The 20,041-nt window shown below is 35.6% G+C and overlaps 1 protein-coding gene across 4 annotated transcripts in view; it reads right to left on the bottom strand.

Annotated features, from left to right (window-relative positions):
- CEP85L (centrosomal protein 85 like) overlaps positions 1–20,041 on the bottom strand; it is a 180,268-nt gene that overhangs the window by 77,092 nt on the left and 83,135 nt on the right. For all 4 annotated transcript variants that reach the window (XM_045071266.1, XM_004740086.3, XM_004740087.3 and 1 more), the window contains one exon: positions 1,480–1,601. In XM_045071266.1, coding sequence (XP_044927201.1) covers positions 1,480–1,601 — 122 coding nt within the window. The remainder of the gene's footprint in view (positions 1–1,479; positions 1,602–20,041) is intronic.

Raw genomic sequence — 20,041 nt, 5'->3', positions numbered from 1 at the left:
CCCTGGGATCACAACCTGAGCAAGGCAGACGCTTAACCGACTGAGCCACCCAAATGTCACTCCAGTAGGTCCTGCTTAAAACTGGTAAATATAAAAAATACTGCTTAAAACAGGGAAATACAAATCAAAACCACAATGAGATATCACCTCACACCAGTCAGAATGGCTAAAATCAACAAGTCAGGAAATGACAGATGCTGGCGAGGATGCGGAGAAAGGGGAACCCTCCTACACTGTTGGTGGGAATGCAAGCTGGTGCAGCCACTCTGGAAAACAGCATGGAGGTTCCTCAAAATGTTGAAAATAGAACTGCCCTATGACCCAGCAATTGTACTATTGGGTATTTACCCTAAAGATACAAATGTAGTGATCCAAAGGGGCACGTGCACCCGAATGTTTATAGCAGCAATGTCCACAATAGCCAAACTATGGAACCTAGATGTCCATCAACAGAGGAATGGATCAAGAAGATGTGGTATATATACACAATGGAATACTATGCAGCCATCAAAAGAAATGAAATCTTGCCATTTGCGACAACATGGATGGAACTAGAGCGTATCATGCTTAGCGAAGTAAGTCAAGCAGAGAAAGACAACTATCATATGATCTCCCTGATATGAGGAAGTGGTGATGCAACATGGGGGCTTAAGTGGGTAGGAGAAGAATCAATGAAACAAGATGGGATTGGGAGGGAGACAAACCATAAGTGACTCTTAATCTCACAAAACAAACTGAGGGTTGCTGGGAGGAGGGGGTTTGGGAGAAGGGGGTGGGATTATGGACATTGGGGAGGGTATGTGCTTTGGTGAGTGTTGTGAAGTGTGTAAACCTGGTGATTCACAGACCTGTACCCCTGGGGATAAAAATATATGTTTATAAAGAATAAAAAAATAATAAAAAAAAACTAAAAAAAACCTGGTAAATATTTAAACAAAATCTTTCAAAATTTTGACTCTTAAATACATTTAAGTCTTTGAATTAGCCTGTCCCCCAAAATTTCTAAAATGTTTACCTGTAAGTGATTTAATTTTAAACATTCATGATGTTCATAGTTTTTGCATCTTCAGATCTAACATACATTAGTTTAAGTATTAGCACTTTAAAGTAGTTTTCCAATTTGATAGTTTCCAAGTGTAAAACACAAAGATACACCTGTATCTTTGATAATTCGTTAGCATTGCAACTAACTTTCTACATGTATAAAGACATAAAGGAGTTTCCAAATGAGTTACTCTAATGTAAACAGGAGGGTGGTAGAAAACAGAAAGATGGACCAAGAGACCAACCGTGTTCTCACAGAGGTTCAGAGCTTTGTAGAGGGGATGAGATGAGGGAAGGACAGACATGAGATATCACTGTATTTGTAAGATGATATTTCTTAAACTCTAAGTAGTGGATACAAAGGTATTTTTTTCATGATCTACATTTCTGTATGCCTAAAATATTTAGTAATAAAAAAAACCAAAACAGACTCACCGATCAATTACAATTTCTTTTTGCCTTAGCAGTCCTTCTTTTATTTTCAGCACTGATTCCCACTTACTGAAATCCTGATAGCCAGAAGGTGAATAACTTTGACGAGACAATCCAGTCAAAACCTGCACAAATATATTTATAATATTAGTATACTTAAAGTGTTTAAAAAGAATATTTCAACGGTATGTAATACTTTCCCAATGATTTTCATTAAAAACAGAGAACTCTCTCTTTGATTTTTTTTTTTTTTTAAGACTGTCTGAAATCGGGACGCCTGGGTGGCTCAGTTGGTTAAGCAGCTGCCTTCGGCTCAGGTCATGATCCCAGCGTCCTGGGATCGAGTCCCATATCGGGCTCCTTGCTCCGCAGGGAGCCTGCTTCTCCGTCTGACTCTGCCTTCCACTCTGTCTGCCTGTGCTCGCTCTCACTCGCTCTCTCTGACAAATAAATAAAATCTTTAAAAAAAAAAAAAAAAAAAAAAGACTGTCTGAAATCATACTTGTGAATACAACATAACTTGGAAGAATTTCAAGGAAGTGAAGTAAAAGTACAAGTCTAATAACTGGTGACAATAGAATATTTAATCTGTTTTTTTTAACACTATAAATAAGATCTTATTCTCATTATCTTGTGTAAACTTTCATGAAATGAGAGATTAATCACTCACTGCTTAAGGAAGAAGTACAATAAGAAAATGTGCCATGGTTAGACTAGACAAACATTATATGAAAGGTTTCCACAAGGAAATAAAAATTAGTACCTGTAGCATACAGACTTCAAATTGTCACCTATCACATCAGATTTATTTACATTAAAATTTCAAAAGCAAAAATACTTTCACAAAATAGTAAACATATTTATAGAAAATAGGACTTAAACAGGTATAATCTGGTTGGGTGATTACTGGCCTCCAGTAATTACATCATTTAGAAAAAGTGTGCTTAGAATTTAAGAGAAATTTCAAATATTTAAGAGAAATCAATACTGATAAAAACCAATATGGCAGTTATCCTCAAATTCCTATGATTGAAACAAAAAAGAAAACCTTAATATACTAGTAGCCATAGACTGAATTTTATCTCCTCAAAAAGGTATGTTGAAGTACTAACCCCTAAGTACCTCAGGATGTAACCTTCTTTGGGAACAGGGTCTTTACAGACATAGTCAAGTTAAGATGAAGTCACTGGGGTGGGTCCTAATCCAAAATGACTGGTGTCCTATGTAAAGGTGAAATTTGAACACAAGTACACACAGAAGACTATAAAGAGAAATAGAGAGAACACCATCTGAAGATGAAAGCAGAGATAGCAGTGATGCATCTACACACCAAGCAACACAGAAGATTGTCAGGAAACCACTAGTAACTCAGCATAGAATATAAGATTCTTCTTCACAGGCTTCAGAAGAAACCAACTGAGCCAACACCTTGATTCTGGACTTCTAACTTCCAGGACTGTGAGACAATAAATTTCTGTTGTGTCTGTATCCTTTGTTATGGCAGCTGCAGGAAACTAATACAACTAGTAAATCCAATACCAAGGAATATCCAAAACAAGGAATAAATTCCTTGGCAAGCTAAATAATCCCACGGAAACACTCCAAAGCAACTTTAGGAAAATTCAAATGTGCAGTGATATTTTTATTCTTTGTTTTTCAAGGGCGTTACCGGCAAGACCTACTTCCAAATAAACCACTAATTTTGTGACACCAACTAGTCCTAGATTAACCCTTTAAATTATTATTTTCAAGTAATACCAAGACAAGTTATTTCAGGCAGAAGACAGACAAAACAAGATGAACAGACGAGAAAGGACAGAAACTATGAGATAACAGGATATATAGCTTTGTCATATGCGCAGATATTTGGAGTTTAAGTGACATAGGGTTACAAGGGGCAGGTTAGTCTGAATTTCATTCTTTCCTTTGCCTAACATACAACCCAGACTAATATTCAGCCATATGCCCTAGCAGAGATATGTTAGTTGCTACAATACTAAAGTGTTTTAATGTGGTTGCTAATTAGCTGTTGCCCAAACCCCTGGAAGGTTCTCCAGTATCCAACAAATCAAGAGTTTCTGGCATTAAAAGGGGTTTTCAAGATGCTCCATCCATAAATGGCATCCTTTCTGATTACTTGGTTCCCTACACTGCACTAGTCAATCCTCCAAAATGTTTCCATCTCAACACTACCTACCAGCTTATAATAGTTGGCAGAACTAAACAGGTTTGAATCCTGGGCACTCCAACAAAAGAGCATGTTATCTTAAGTACCCCACTGTGTCCACTATGGCCTAAATAAGGTATTCACAAAATTTCATATCATCACAAGGGATGAAAACATTTTTTTAAAGATTTTACGTATTTGAGAGAGAGAAAATGAGAGAGCATGAGTGGAGGGGGAGGGGCAGAGAAAGAGGGGGAGAAACAGAATCCCCCCTAAGCAGAAAGCCTGATACGGGGCTCGACCCCCAGGTCTGCAAGATCATGAACTTGAGCCAAAAGTAGATGCTTAACTGACTGAGCCACCCAGGCACCCCTGAAAATATTTTTGAAAATAACTGCTCTTAGGAGCTGAGAGAGGATTCAGCACCATAAATATTGCTGATTCGATGAGATAGTCTCTACTTACTGAAACTCCCAAGTTATTTAATGACTATCAATTTAGTGGGTAAGTCACTTAATGAAATTTATTTTGTCAAGTTATAACTCAAGCAGGAATTCATTAAAACTAGTAAAAGTTAAGCAAAACAAAAGAGTATATCAACAATTTCAAAACTCAATGTAAGATCTGGAAATTATCAGAATGATTTGGTAAACCATTTGTGCTAGAATTTATAATACCAAATATTTCCATTTATTTGGTGCCTAAAAGTGAATACACACACACACACACACACACACACACACACACATAATATATATACATATACACACTGAGTTATCTATTGTCTCCTCTTCCAAAGATCTAAAAAGGGTTCCTCTATTTCTAAGTATCACACATCAGGAATGACTGATACCATAATATCTGAAGCTATGTTTTACCTCCTGTATCTTTCGCCTATTTCAGTAAGACAAGTGTCCACAACTCAAAAGTCAACAAAAACAACATCAACAAAAAGTGCCCAAGCATCACGATGATCTTGTAAAGAAAACATTAACTTTTCTACTCTTCGTAAGTCATCTGCTAAAGAATTTCCCCACAGCAGACAACCTCTTAAGGAGAAGCCTTTTCTTGTTTTGAAACACTTGTTGGCATCAAGAAAGAGAGTAAAGGGGAAGAAAAGGAGGTTTTTCAAGAGAAAAGCAAATAACGATACCACTTGGGTGTATAGCACTGGAATCACTTGCAGAATGCACTGCTAAAGTACTTGCCAGATACTTCTATGAATATACATAAAACAAAATATGAAAATTTACTCATCTGATTTGTAGATCCCTTGACCTACACCCTTTGGAAAACAAATCAAAATTGCGCTATGAAACTGAGCAAAGAGGAATAAAGAAAATGAGAAATCAGGTAACGTGATGCCCCCAGTTTTATTTTTCTTTTTCAACATTTCCTTAGCGATTTGGGGTCTCTTCTGATTTCATACAAATTTTTGGATTATTTGCTCCAGCTCTTTGAAGAATACCAGTGGAATTTTGATCAGAATGGCATTAAAAGTATATATTGCTCTAGGCAGTATATATAGATATTTTAACAATGTTTATTCTTCCGATCCAAGAGCATGGAATGGTCTTCCATCTTTTTGTGTCTTCTTCAATTTCTTTCATGAGTGTTCTGTAGTTCCTCAAGTACAGATCCTTTACCTCTTTTGTTAGGTTTATTCCCAGGTATATCTTATGGTTCTTGGTGCTATAGTAAATGGAATCGATTCTCTAATTTGCCTTTCTGTATTTTCATTGTTAGTGTATAAGAAAGCCATTGATTTCTGTACATTGACTTTGTATCCTGCCACATTGCTGAAGTGCTGTTTGAGTTCTAGTAGTTTGGGGGTGGAGTCTTTTGGGTTTTCCATATAAAGAATCATGTCATCTGCGAATAGAGAGAGTTTGACTTCTTCATTGCCAATTTGGATTACCTTTTATTTCTCTTTGTTGTCTGATTGCTGTTGCTAGGACTTCTAATACTATGTTGAACAGGAGTGGTGAAAGTGGGCATCCTTGTCTTGTTCCTGATCTCAACGGGAAGGCTGCAAGCTTTTTCCCATTGAGGATGATATTTGCTGTGGGTCTTTCATAGATAGCAGCAATGGCCACGGTCGCCAAACTATGGAAAGAACCAAAATGCCCTTCAACGGACGAATGGATAAGGAAGATGTGGTCCATATACACTATGGAGTATTATGCCTCCATCAGAAAGGATGAATACCCAACTTTTGTAGCAACATGGATGGGACTGGAAGAGATTATGCTGAGTGAAATAAGTCAAGCAGAGAGAGTCAACTATCATATGGTTTCACTTATTTGTGGAGCATAACAAATATCATAGAGGACAAGGGGATTTAGAGAGGAGAAGGGAGTTGGGGAAAATTGGAAGGGGAGGTGAACCATGAGAGACTATGGACTCTGAAAAACAATCTGAGGGGTTTGAAGTGGCGGGGGAGTGGGAGGTTGGGGTACCAGGTGGTGGGTATTATAGAGGGCACAGATTGCATGGAGCACTGGGTGTGGTGAAAAAATAATGAATACTGTTTTTCTGAAAATAAATAAATTTAATTTAAAAAAATTTAAAAAAAGAAAGCCTTCCCCTGTAAATAAGATGCTCTAATATATATATATATTTTTAAAAAGGTACTGAAAGTTAGTAAATATCAAAAGTTCCCATCATAAGAAAAATTTTTTTGTAGTTTTGTATGGTGATAGATGGTAACTAGACATAGTGGTGATCATTTCACAGCATATACAAATACCAAATCATTGTGTCATACACCTAAAACTAGTATAATATTAAATGTTAATTACACCTTAATTTTTTAAAAATGTAACATACAAAGAATTACCTAAATAAGTATCATGATAGTCCTCCTTATTAAATTTCAACCCTGATTCATAAAAACAGTTTAAAAAGGAGAACACAAAATCTGACACACAACCAAATACTGCAGGTGTAAAAGTAATTTTTAAATTTTTTATAACTGCCCACCACTAAAAATGACAATTATGGAGTCATTTTTTTTATCTAAGGCTTTTAAAATAAGGCCATATTATTATGAAATAAAGCTATATAGACAAAATTATAAAATGCAACTTGAAACAGGTATTTAAGAGATTTTTTTAAAAAAATTATATTGTAAATTCTCAACTAGCAAAGCAGTGACCATACCTTTTTGACCTTGCATACAATATAAACAATGTTATACTACTAAAGAAATACAGAAAGGGAACAATTGTGAAAACTTATTTTTATTATAACTTAACAGCAGTTCAGACTTTTGGTTTCTCTTTTTAAGATTTTATTTATTTGAGAGAATGAGAGCAGGAGCAGTAGTGGGGTAGGGAGGAGGTGGCGGAAGCAGATTCCTTGCTTAGCAGGAAGCCCTACATGATGAGACGGGGCTGGCAGGGCTCAATTCTAGGATCCTAGGACCCCGGGATCATGACCTGAACCAAAGCCAGACACTTAACTGCCTGAGACACCCAGGTGTCCCATTTCAGAGGGTTATTCTTCAAAAACTGCCAATGTAATGTGTTAGCAAATGTTAACAGCTTCCTCCCCTTTATTTATAAAACAGGAACTATCCTCTTCTAATTACATATTTGATAAACTGAAGATAACTTAAGAAATCCTATTAGTATCAATTATCATTAGTTTCCAAGCAATGGACCCAAAAGCCCCTGGGATGTTCCCCCTGACAGTGACACAATAGGAACCATGAGAATATACAAATGCACACTTAATAGTTCTGTATAGCATTATCTTAGTTTTAGAACATTAACATATGCGCAAAAAGGGAGCCAAGTGAAATTGCCTTAAAACCTTCATAGTGAAAGTTATTGAAAAATCAAGCCCAAGATAAAAATTAATATTTTCTTTGTTTTACTGTGGATTGAGAGTTAATGTGGTTTGCAGACTATCTCTTGCACAGTACTGGCTAACATGAACAAAAGAGAAGCAGGAATGGCAATATCATTCTTGCATGTCATAAAATTCTAGCCAAAAAAGGATTAAATTTTTTAAAATCCTTTAGATAAATTAAATAAAAATTTTAAAATGAGAAAGTTTTATACTGGGAAAAAGCAACATTCACCAAGAAGATAAAACAGACACAATAAACCTCCTATGAAGAAAAACTATTAAAAAATAAATGGGTGCCTAGCTAGCTCAGTTGCAGGAATGTGTGACTCTTGATCTCAGGGTCATGAGTTTGAGCTCCATGCTGGGTGCAGAGATTACTTAAATAAATAAAAACTTAAAAAAATGAACCAAAGAATCTACATCACAGTAAATACTTTAGTATGTCTTTCTGAAATAGAAAAACTAGGTAGAGCAAATCCAGTTCACCATCTTTTTTTTGTATGCAAACTAAAACTGGTGTCATTTCATATCTCTTCATCACTTTGGCACTATCTTCTATCTGCAAATAACCCAGAGATAAAAGTCTAGATGAAGTAAATGGTGTACACCACGAATGCAATAACAAAACGAAGGGTAGCAGAATATGCCACCCCAAATATGGCTGCAGGGATTCTGGACATGCACCCCAAAATATGCTCCTTTGAAACATTATTTTGAGCCACAGGCACTTGAAAAACAGCAAATGTTGGGAGAGGGTTTTTGGTTTTTTTTTTAAAGATTTTTATTTATTTATTTGACAGAAAGAGACACAGTGAGAGAGGGAATACAAGCAGGGAGAGTGCGAGAGGGAGAAGCCGGTTTCCTGCCAAGCAGGGAGCCCGATGCGGGGCTCAATCCAGGACCCCGGGATCATGACTTGAGCCGAAGGCAGATGTTTAAAGACTGAGCCACCCCAGCCCCCTGGGAGAGGCTTTCTCCAAACTCCATTTATCTGCCTTAAGGACCTCAACTGTCATAAATTCCCTCCCTGGAAATTTTATCAACAAGGGAGGACTGACACTCATCACAGAAGAGGAGACTTGTAATCGATGCTGCACTCAAACTTTCTCACAGACTATCACATCTCCCATCTATTCTTCTAAGGACCCATCTATCTTTCCTAAAATTCATTTCCTCTCCCCTTAGAGGCCTACATCCTACTCCCCAACCTTCCCCATTAATATGACTTTTGATCCTGGATTCTAATCTGCCTCTTAAGGAGTTCCTCATTTTCCCCTGCTTTATCTTCCATGTGTACATGAGGTACATGCTAATAAACTTGTTTTTCTCTTGTTCACCTGTCTTTTATTACAACAGTCTCAGCCAAGAACTCAGAGTCAGAGGAAAATTTTTTTCCTCCCCCACATCCACCTACGAACTAATTCTTAAAGAGTTGTTAATACTCTAGAACACAGAAGCCTTCTCTTAAGACAGACGACAACCCCATTCCCTAATATGAGAAGAGGAAAAGATTTTATATAGTCCATTATAAACACATTTAGCCCATTAGCAATACAATTTTGAACATATCTTTACTCCAAGTAGTCAGAAAACAATAAAGAATTTCTATTCTATAAATCATAACTGGTCATGAGAGGCATACCAGTTTGTGGCAGTTATGTATCGATAGTAAAATACACATTTATATCATATTCTAGAAAACATAGGTACTCTTTTGAAAGAATCTGAATAAGATTCACTGAAGAGGTCTTTGAATCTTTCTAGGAAAAAAATGTATCAAAATTCACATATCAATAAAATAGAAAATTACTGTTGTGATACTGTTCTACTTAGGATTTCAAGTAGTCAGTCATGTTTCTACGTGACTATACCCAATATAAGTAATCAAGGAGACACAGGCAACTTAATATATAATTTGTACTTATAACTTATGAATAATAATAAAACTTTAACTAGACATGAACATGAAATCTAAAGGATAATTATAAAGCCATGTAACTATGTGAGTTAATCTGAAGTATGGAACAGAAAGGATGTCATCAAAGTAACAAACATTTCAAAATCTGTGCAGGTGAAACAAGGACACTTTTTATAAGTAAACATTTTCCAGACACATTTGGGATTAGAAAGTATTTTATATTCATATTACCAAATTCAAGGAGAGAAGAGAATCCCTGTTTACATGTTTTCTACAAATGCAGAAGATATACTGTTGCAATGGTGGTTTATAAAAGAATACAGTAGTTTACTGCCAAAGAAGGATCATTACTCTTCTGCATCTAAACCCCGACCATCCAGATTTATAGACCCTAAAACACACATAGGCATCTCTTATTGTAAACTGCCAATTCTACTCTTATAATTGAATAGAGATAGCAGGCATCCACAATCCCATATACATGCTACTTAGATGAGACCCAGATGCTGTGAAAAGTTGCCAAAATAAGTCACTTAATGTTCAAACATGCTTCTAAAATAAGCTTACTATATTGCAGCTGAAAATAGCTCAAAATTCTTTGGCCTCAGCCTGGACAAATACTGTTAAATTTAGATAATCTAGTGCTACCACACTTAACTGCAATACAGCCTCTGCAGTTCTTACAAGCTCGTTATCTCTCCTTCATTTGCCTTTGTTCCTTAGCTCATTCATCACTCACAACATGTCACATAACACAGCAAATCTCCTCTGTCTCCTGGAATAGTCTATCTGAAGCAATACTCTACAAGTGCTTTTTAGTAAAAGAATCATGATACTTCACCCAAAAGTAAATTCACAAAGTTCAGTAATGGAAAGCAAAAACAAAAACAAAAACAAAAACAAAACAAAACAAAACAAAAACCATACAAATTATATAGAATTCAAAGAACATTTTATTCACCAAAAATAGGAAAAACATGGATTATACAATTGTGCTTTCAAGTAAAATTAGTATTTTACATATTATATTATTACTAAAAGAAATGTGCATTTACTTTAAAAATCTGTATCTTAAGCCCATGTAATTATTTATAGCGATTACTACAAATTTTCTCTAACTAAATTTATACCAGAAGAGCATATTTTAAAATATTCTATCCATAACCTCTTCCTAATGAACAATTATAAACTAAAGTCTACATCTTGACTTCTGAAATTTAAATTATAGAAGGAACTGTGTTTTATTTTTCTTTCCTTTTTTTTTTTTTTAATTTCTTTTCAGTGTTCCAGAATTCATTGTTTATATACCAAACCCAGTGCTCCATGCAATACATGCCCTCCATAACATCCACCGCCAGGCTCACACAAACCCCCACACCCCTCCCCTCCAAAACCTGTTTGTTTCTCAGAGTCCACAGTCTCTCATGGTTTTTCTCCCCTCCGATATCCCCCAACTAACTCACTTCTCCTCTCCATCTCCCCATGTTCTCCATGTTACTCCTTAGGCTCCACAAGTAAGTGAAACCCTATAACTGACTCTCTCTGCTTGGCTTACTTCACTTAGCAGGAACTGTGTTTTAACTATCTCATTATTTCTTCAATTTGTCTTTATTATTAATTCTATAATGCTAGCTATCTTTGCCATCCTAATCAGACTTACTGAAACAATAATGCAAATACATCATTACTTAAAGGGTAAAAACTCGGGAAAAAAAAATTTAAAAACCTTTAAGAGGCATACCTATATTTTATATCTTAAAAATACATGTGCATGGGGACGCCTGGGCAGCTCAGTTGGTTAAGCAGCTGCCTTCGGTGCTCAGGTCATGATCCCAGTGTCCTGGTATTGAGTCCCACATCGGGCTCCTTGCTCGGCAGGGAGCCTGCTTCCATTCTGTCTGCCATTCTGTCTGTCTGTGCTTGCTCTCTCTCCCTCTCTCTCTCTGACAAATAAATAAAATCTTAAAAAAAAAAAAAAGTTCATGAAAATAAAGAGAATCTTTTTTTTTCTTAATATTTTATTTGTTTATTTGACAGAGCTAGAGAGAGAGCACAAGTAAGCAGAGCGGCAGGGAGAAGGGAAGAAAGAGAAGCAGGCTCTCGAAGCAGACTCTCTGCTGAACAGGGAGCCTGATGCGGGGCTTGATCCCATGACCCTGGAATCATGACCCAAACTGAAGGCAGCTGCTTCACCAACTGAGCCACCAGGGCGCCCCATAAATAAAGATAATCTTAAAAATATTACTTATTTCCACCTTGCTAAACAACTGAATTACTATTAAATTAACTCTTTTCTTTTGGAAGAAGGGAACTTTTCTTCTCAAAAATCAAACTGCTATGGATGCACAAAGTGCAATCTTTGTTAGTATTACCATGTTTTTTTTAAAAATGCCAACAAAGGAATGATCCATGCATGAAACACAATCTCATCACAATCAAAATGCAAACGTGAAGGGGAAATGGTATATCCAAGACTGAGGAGCAAATCTTTTCCTTAAGCAAATCAATCAGAAGATTTAAAAAAAAAAAAAATGAAGCTTAAGTCTTCAAATTTAATCATTAATTTTTACTTATAAACCAGTATAGTTTTATCCAAACCATTTTGTTTAATAATTTACTATTTTAAAATTTAAGATGAAATATATTGATGGAAGACTTTAATAAACTTAATTTGTTAACTGTAATTAACAAACATAATAGCTTCTACTGGTAGCCAAACTGGAGGGAAAAAAAATAATAAAGGGTATAACTGACAATTCATGAAAGGAATATTATATGAAACAGAAATGGAGAGAATTCTATCAAAATGAAATATTTAACATAATGTGGATTTTTCTGGGATCTTGCCCAAGGTTACAGATACCAAACGTACCACACTATAGAACCAGACCCTATGCAGAGCCATAGCATAAGCACTAACATATTTCATTTATTTTAATAAGCAGATTACCAAAATATGTTTTTTTTCAAGTTATCATATTTTACTATCAAGAGATAAAAGAAAAAACACATAATAATAAATGTGCTTTAGGACAAAAGCACTGTCTACATTATATTATTTTAAAAATGTATTGAAAGCATTTTTCTAAAAGGAAAAAAGGAACTATTAATGATGGTTAGCTGGTGGGAAGAGAGGAAGAAGACTTTTACTTTATATCAGGTAGATTATTGACTTTGCTTACCATCCATATACTACTTTTTCTTTTCTAACAGTACAGCTATGGGCCATTAAATGTTTTCTTTTTCAAAATGTTAAAAATACTATTTTAAAAAAATATATTTCAAAAAATATATATTTCAAGAGTCAACAATGGAAAATATTCTCAGGGCAAAATTGTCAAGAAGAGATAGAGCATAAAACATGAGTTAAGTTGATTGCTATTTAATTCAAACATCCCCTCACATAGTTCTCTAAAAAATATTAGAATTAGAAATGTTAGAAATTATTTTTTATCCTTGGAGTCTAGTTCAACATCTGGCCTACAGCATACAATCAGTGAAAAGAATATGAATAAAATACACTCCCTCAAGTATATTTCTCAGTCTTCACAAAAAATTTTAAATATTTCCAGTGGCAGAAGCAGATATTGTAATTAGAGCATCATGATAGTAATTATGACAGTGATTCCTTTCCCAGTTTAGTCTGTATCATAAACCAGGCCTTATTTTTTTATAATCCCTGGTACTCAGCACAAAACCTGACTGACAGTTTTTGCTAAATCTTGAGCAATCTAAAAATTTACAGTAACAATAAGCTACCATCTCCCAAATTATCCTTACTTAAAATTTTATCATTTTCATAGCAACAATATAACTAATAGAAAGAAATATAAACACTTTAAAGATTATAGTTCAAAGGTCAATTCACAAATTTAAATTTGAATAAAAATCTTACTTTTCTGCCCTTGAAGTCTAGCCTCATTTCTTTCAGACCCAGCAAATCTCTGAGTAATCCACATAACTAATTTAACTTTAGTTTTCATTTTAGAGATAAATTTGAAAGACAGTCTTCAGTAGCCATACTGTATTCTATGTTGGAGATGTGAAGTCTTACAAGCACTTTGTGTTCTACATTTATTATACAAATGTATAACTGTATGAATATTAAATTTTTGATATTTATTTTTTCAAGCTAGATTTAAAAACACCAATATATTAATTCTTCAAATGTCAACAGTTCTTCAAATGTCTATGATCCCAACTAAGCAATAAACCTATAAAAATGACTGTATTAGCAAGAGACACTAATGAACAACTGTGCCAAAATTATCCTTTTGATACCAGTACTAGAGCTGTCCTGAAAACCACTCACCACACTTGATCAATTAACCTAAAGGCAAATGAAAACATCAAATGATGAGATGTTCACATCCTTTTTTTGTGTTACCTAAGCTTTTAATTTGGAGATGGGTTAAGGAAGAAGTACAGATTTACTGAGATGTATCAAAACCAATGTACAACTCACAGTACCTTAAACTGCAGATAAAAAGTTATAATGCCGGGAAACCTGGGTCGATCAGGGGGCTAAGCATCTGCCTTTCTCAGGTCATGATTGCAGGGTCCTTAGGACAGAGTCCCACATCAGGATCACTGCTCAGCAGTTCCCCTGCTTATCCTCATTTATTCTCTCCCTCCCTCCCTCTCTCTCTCTCACAAATAAACAAAATCTTGGGGAAAAAAAAAGTTACCATGCCTACATATTACAAAGTTAGGCTTATTAATCTTATCCACTGGCACACTTTACATCTCCTGCTTTATAGGTAAATATGAATTCCACATATCAAAATCCATTTTACATAACCTTTCCAAGAATGCATCTATGCTGAAAAATTAAGCATCAGTTGCATTTGCATTCTAACAATTTCAAGACAGCTAAGTGTGTAACTGAAGAAGAGAAGCTATTATATTTTAGGGGTTAAATGTCTTAAATGTTAATATTACCAATGCCTTTCTACGAAAGCTCAGACCTAAATTAAGGTAAGGATATCTCCCCCATCCTAGCGCAGAAACACAGTTTAAGAGGCCACCTGATCTAAACTAAAAGTGTTACTCCTTCAGTTGCTAGAGTGGCCATTCATATCACTCTGAATGTTTACCAGTTCCCGAGTCTAACCCTCACCACAAAATTGCTGTTCTTAGGTCACTTTTTCAAAGTTCTTTAATTCAAAGGAAATGCTTTCAACTAACTACCTAACTTTTTAAAAATTGTTATACTGGATTTCACACAAATCAAATTCATTTAAGAGTTTCATCATCCTTGAATGAACTAATAGTTATAACAAGTTTACAGAGCCAAGAGACTGAAAAAGACAAAGAAATGTATCAGATTTATTTATAAAAAACATTCATCATAATGTTTCTGTGGTTTATAAAGGCAAAATTATAAATCATTTAATAATAGCAACAGGCTAATTCAATAAACTATGGCACATTTATATCCCCAAAATGACAGCTTCATTACAGTTTATAACATATATTTTAATATGTAATCACATCAAAATGCCCAAACACATTAGTAAGTAAAAATTACTCCTCAATTAACAGGTATTGGTTTCTTATTTTAAGAGTTTTTTTAAAAATAAAAGATACATAAAGGCAAGGACTTTTTTTTTTAACCATACTGTTTACCTAGTGTTTAGAACCAGTAAACCTATAGTTTGACTAAAGGAATGAATTAGGAAACAAAATGTGAAATTTATATGTTTAATTATTTTAACAGAGCTAGCAAGATAAATGGCTTCTAAAAACAACTCCATTTTTGAAGCCACCTTGGTATAGTCATAGAACATTTAAGTCTCAAAGATGCATTAGAAATTAAGTCAACCTGCCTTCATTTTATTTATGAGAAAACTAGAGTTCAAGTTCCATAGCTCCTCAATAAGCCATGACCAACACATAGCTACTCCACGAATTGGTATGTTACACACATATGTCAAAATGTGAATAAGTTAAAAAAAAAAAAAAAAGCATATGTATGGGGTGCCTGGGTGGCTTAGTTGGTTAAGAGTCTGCCTTCAGTCATGATCCCAGGATCCTGGATCAGCCAGGCATCAGGCTCCGTGGTCAGGGAGTCTGCTTCTCCCTTTATTCTCACTTCTTCCTTCCTTCAACTTATCCTTTTAAGAGCTCACTTATAATAATGGTCAAATAATATTCTAAACATCCATTAAATTTAACTTCTAAGGAATAAGCAGTATAAGGATTATAGAAAAAATATTCTCCAAAAAGTCTTTATTCATGAAGTTCATGGCAAAGAAAACAAATATACCTATAAAAAATACGAAGTTGCCTTCCAACTTGGGGTTTATCTGACTTACTTGAATTATAAGAGATTTATTACTTATGCAATTTAAAATTAGAAACTAACAAAACAGGTTCCCTCCCACTCATTTTGAACAATGAAGTCTATTCAGAGGAACGAGAAAGGAAGAACAGTTCCCAGAAAGAAATAACATATACAATGGCAGAGCTACCAAATCCATTACGGTAGGAATAGATGACAATGACAGATCAGGAAAGACCTTTGTGTGAAATGCTGTAAAGTCTGGGCTTTTAGCCTTGAGAGAGATGAGGATACAAAGAACAGTTCTCAACATGTAAGTGACAGTCAATTTTGCCCTTGGGACGGCAACTTGGGTAACAGGGTAAGGGCTGAATAGGACAGGGTCAAGACAGATGGCAGAAAGACTAGTTACTAGACTTCTATAAAAGTTTAGAGGATGAGTGAAATAAGTCAAGCAGAGAGAGTCAATTATATGGTTTCACTTATTTGCGGAGCATAACAAATAGCATGGAGGACAAGGGGAGTTAGAGAGGAGAAGGGAGATGAGGAAAATTAGAAGGGAAGGTGAACCATGAGAGACTATGGACTCTGAAAAACAATCTGAGGGTTTGAAGGGGCGGGGTGGGGGTGGGAGGCTGGGGGAACCAGGTGGTGGGTATTAGAGAGGGCACGGATTGCATGGAGCACTGGGTGTGGTGTAAAAACAACGAATACTGTTACGCTGAAAAGAAAAAAAAAAAAAGACTGAGAAACACAAATACCATAGGATTTCACTCCTGTATGGATTCTGAAAAGCAAAACAAATAATAAACAACCAAACAAAAAGCAAAAAAAAAAAAAAAAAAAAAAAAAAAAAAGTTTAGAGGAGAGCTGATGAAGCTATGGATAAGAGACTTATTTGATGGTCTACATTTGATTTCTTAACGAATGGGACATCTGGTAGAATACAGAAACAAGAATGGGTCTCAAATTTCCATTTTGGATGATGAAATAAATGATGATGCCATAATAAAGACTGGGAATGCAAGGGGCTCAGGTGCTGGGATGCCAAGCACAAAGATAATGAGTTTAGTGGGGGACAGGGAGACTAGAAATCATGGAGTTGAATTAGAATCTTAACAAAAATGGAATAGCATCATGGTTTACGGAGCTCTGACAGAAGTATCTAGAGGATTAAAGGTTGTTTTTGTTGTTATTAAATTTGTATTCTGGTGTAAGTGTATGTGTGTGTATCCATTTCTTATTTTAGCTCTGGTTCAGTCAGCTCCCTTTGTAAAAATGTGCAGCTCTCTTAAGTCATATCATTCTTTATTATATGTGTTAATTTCATTATTAATCCTGAATTTCCTTGTCCTCCTGATGTTATCTTGCAATAGTGGTTAACTTCCAAATGTTCAATGTTTCATTTAGACAAGTCCTTTGAAGCCTCCGACCATGCTATAACATTTCTTTTCTACCACTCAGAGTGTGTTTCATCAACTTTTCAAAAATTGTGCAAACCTATGTGAGCCCTTAGCTTAACTAACTGGCCCCTACTGATACCAAACTCCTCCCCATCACAAACTGGGAAATTTAATAAGGACTCAAGAGAGTCCATCAAGAGTTCAGACATTTAGGAAAAAATAAAATGTCTGAGCCTCCAAGTATCTGGCATGTCAATTTGAAAAGTGAATCTACCTCCCCCAAATAAGCATAAGGTTTGCAGGTTCCTTCAGAATTGGTCTTTTTTTCCTACCAGATAATGCCTATTCCCTTTTCTACTGCCTTAGGTACTTCCTTACCCCTTCAGTCTAGCCCTACTATTCCCATCCTTTTTATTCCTTCTTAGATGTTTTCTCAGTTAATCCTTCTATAGGTAGTTTTAAAATTCTCAAACTTTTAATAGAAAAGTATCCTCAAGAATTAGGCAAAATCGGGGCGCCTGGGTGGCTCAGTGGGTTAAGCCGCTGCCTTCGGCTCAGGTCATGATCTCAGGGTGCTGGGATCGAGTCCCACATCGGGCTCTCTGCTCAGCGCGGAGCCTGATTCCCTCTTTCTCTCTCTCTCTGCCTGCCTCTCTGCCTGCTTGTGATCTCTCTCTGTCAAATAAATAAATAAAAAATCTTTAAAAAAAAAAAAAAGAATTAGGCAAAATCTTTCTCCTGTCTGTCTAGCAGGTCTAAAAACCTAAAAAAGCTCCCTATCTTTGAAATGTGGTATGTATCACAAAAACTGATTCAAAGTGCATATTATGGTATTGTTTTTGTACTGTATTATATTTTGCTTTAATTTCATCAGCACTTAAACTAAATTTTTATTAAAATTAAAAATTAAAAACTTTATTTGCCTCTAACACAGCATTCTACAAGTTGCAATTTAAATACTCTGTGCAAAAGATGACATGTATCATGATTTCCTTTACATAAAGTTAACTAAAATAAAGAATACTTTTAACGGGCACATTAAAAATGTCACAAAATTATATAAAAACAAATGCAAGAAAATGAACCCAAGATTTAGAATAATCATTTGCTTGGGTGGGGAAAAGGTGGGAAACATGGCAGGATCATGTGGTAAGATATAAATAATTATCAACACCCTGTGTTTTGTTTTAGGGTGTAATCCTAAAGGTGCTTATAACTAGAATTAAAAAAAAATAACTATTATTAGAGTAAAAGTTAAGTAACTACATATATAAAACAGGCCATACAATATTTAGTGGATATGAAGTACCAGAGATTGTTATGAATCCAAATAGTAGAAAAAAAAGTTTAGTTTTTAAAAGGCTCAATTTGGAAAGGATGAGCTTATGGTGTGACTTTCCTCAGCTCTTACCCTCCAAATGTATTTTTAACAATGTTTCTTTTTTAAAGTTATTTACGTATTTGAGAGTGAAAGTGAGATATCACAAAGAGGGGGAGTGGCAGAGAATAGGGAAAGGGAGGCAAAGAAGACAGAAAGGGAGAAGCAGGCTCCCAGCTGAGCAGGGAGCCCAACGCCGGGCTGGATCCCAGGACGCCAGGGATCATGACCTGAGCAAAAGGTAGACACTTAACCAACTGAGCCACCCAGGCGCCCCATTTTCAACAAATTTAAATAAGAAGAAAAAATTATTTTCTGTTATTCTACTCTTATCCCAAGTGTCTCAATCATTCACGTCCTTCTCCTCCTCGCTGGCCCTCCATGAACTTTGAAATTGAGGAGAATTTTTTAATTATCATTAACATTTTCTTCTTCAGGATCACTCATTCACAACCATCTTGCAATCTTCCTGGGTTCCCTTTTTATTCACTTGTCCAATCATTCATTCAGTCAGTACTTAAAAGTTATAATGAGTCAGGTTCTATACTAGGAAATAATATCAGAGAAAGTAAATAGTGGTATAAATATGAGTTTCTCGGGATCAGCTCTCAAGGAGCCTGTAGTCTAGTCTAAGCAGATACTACTAATAAACACAATAAAAAGAGACAAATAATAGAGAAACATGCAAAACTGGTACAATGCAGGGAGGGCTGCACAGACGTAAACTGAAACAGCACTTTCTGTTTGTAAGGGGGAGGGAGGCTTAAAATAGAACGATAGCCTGTTCAGAGGGTCACAGGCAACTGAAGAGGGCCAGAGTACAGGATACAAAGGAATGTGATAAGAGACAAAGCTAAAGGGCCTAAAAAAACAGAGGTCTGGATTTTAGCTTGTTTGAAAACTTAGTCCCCCTCTTTCAGAAAGGGCTGTCCATACAACTATAGAAACATCTTCTAACACAGGAATTCTTACCTTTTTTGTGTCATATGGCAGACTGGTGAAGCCTACTGATCCATTCTCAGAATGTTTGTATATGCATAAAATACACAGGATTCCAAACAATTTTTATAGACACTCCACTCTTAAGATAGTATAGCATAAGTGTGGGCTGTGCACAGCTGCTTTCTTCTGGAACATGGTAAGGAAGGGGGAAAGTAAGTTCACAGTGGAAAATGATGACGACCCTACCCTTAGCCAGGTGATTGAGGTTAGCAGCAGTGATAAGTCATGTTGACCATACGTACTCTTGGTATGTAATGAAGGTACTTTACCTCTCTGGCAGTCTGACCATGACTGAAACATCTGGAAAATCACAACTGGGGAACATTCCACAAAATATCTGACCAATACTCTTTAAAATGGTCACAGTCTCTCAAAAAGAAGTAAAGTCTCAGAAATTGTGAAAACCAAGGGGACCAGAGGAGACATGTCTAGTAAACGTAATCTAGTATATACTGAATAGGATCCCAGAAAAGAAAAAGGACACTAGAGAAAACTGAGGAAAACTCAACAAAAAGTATATGGGCTTTAGTTAATAATGTAGCAACAATGATGCATCTAT

The sequence above is a fragment of the Mustela putorius genome, unplaced genomic scaffold, assembly GCF_011764305.1.
Source record: "Mustela putorius furo isolate JIRA1106 unplaced genomic scaffold, ASM1176430v1.1 tig00003983_pilon_pilon_pilon, whole genome shotgun sequence".
Taxonomy (NCBI): Eukaryota; Metazoa; Chordata; class Mammalia; order Carnivora; family Mustelidae; genus Mustela; species Mustela putorius.
Note: the sequence above shows the minus strand (reverse complement) of the source record. Positions and strands in the feature narration are given on the sequence as shown.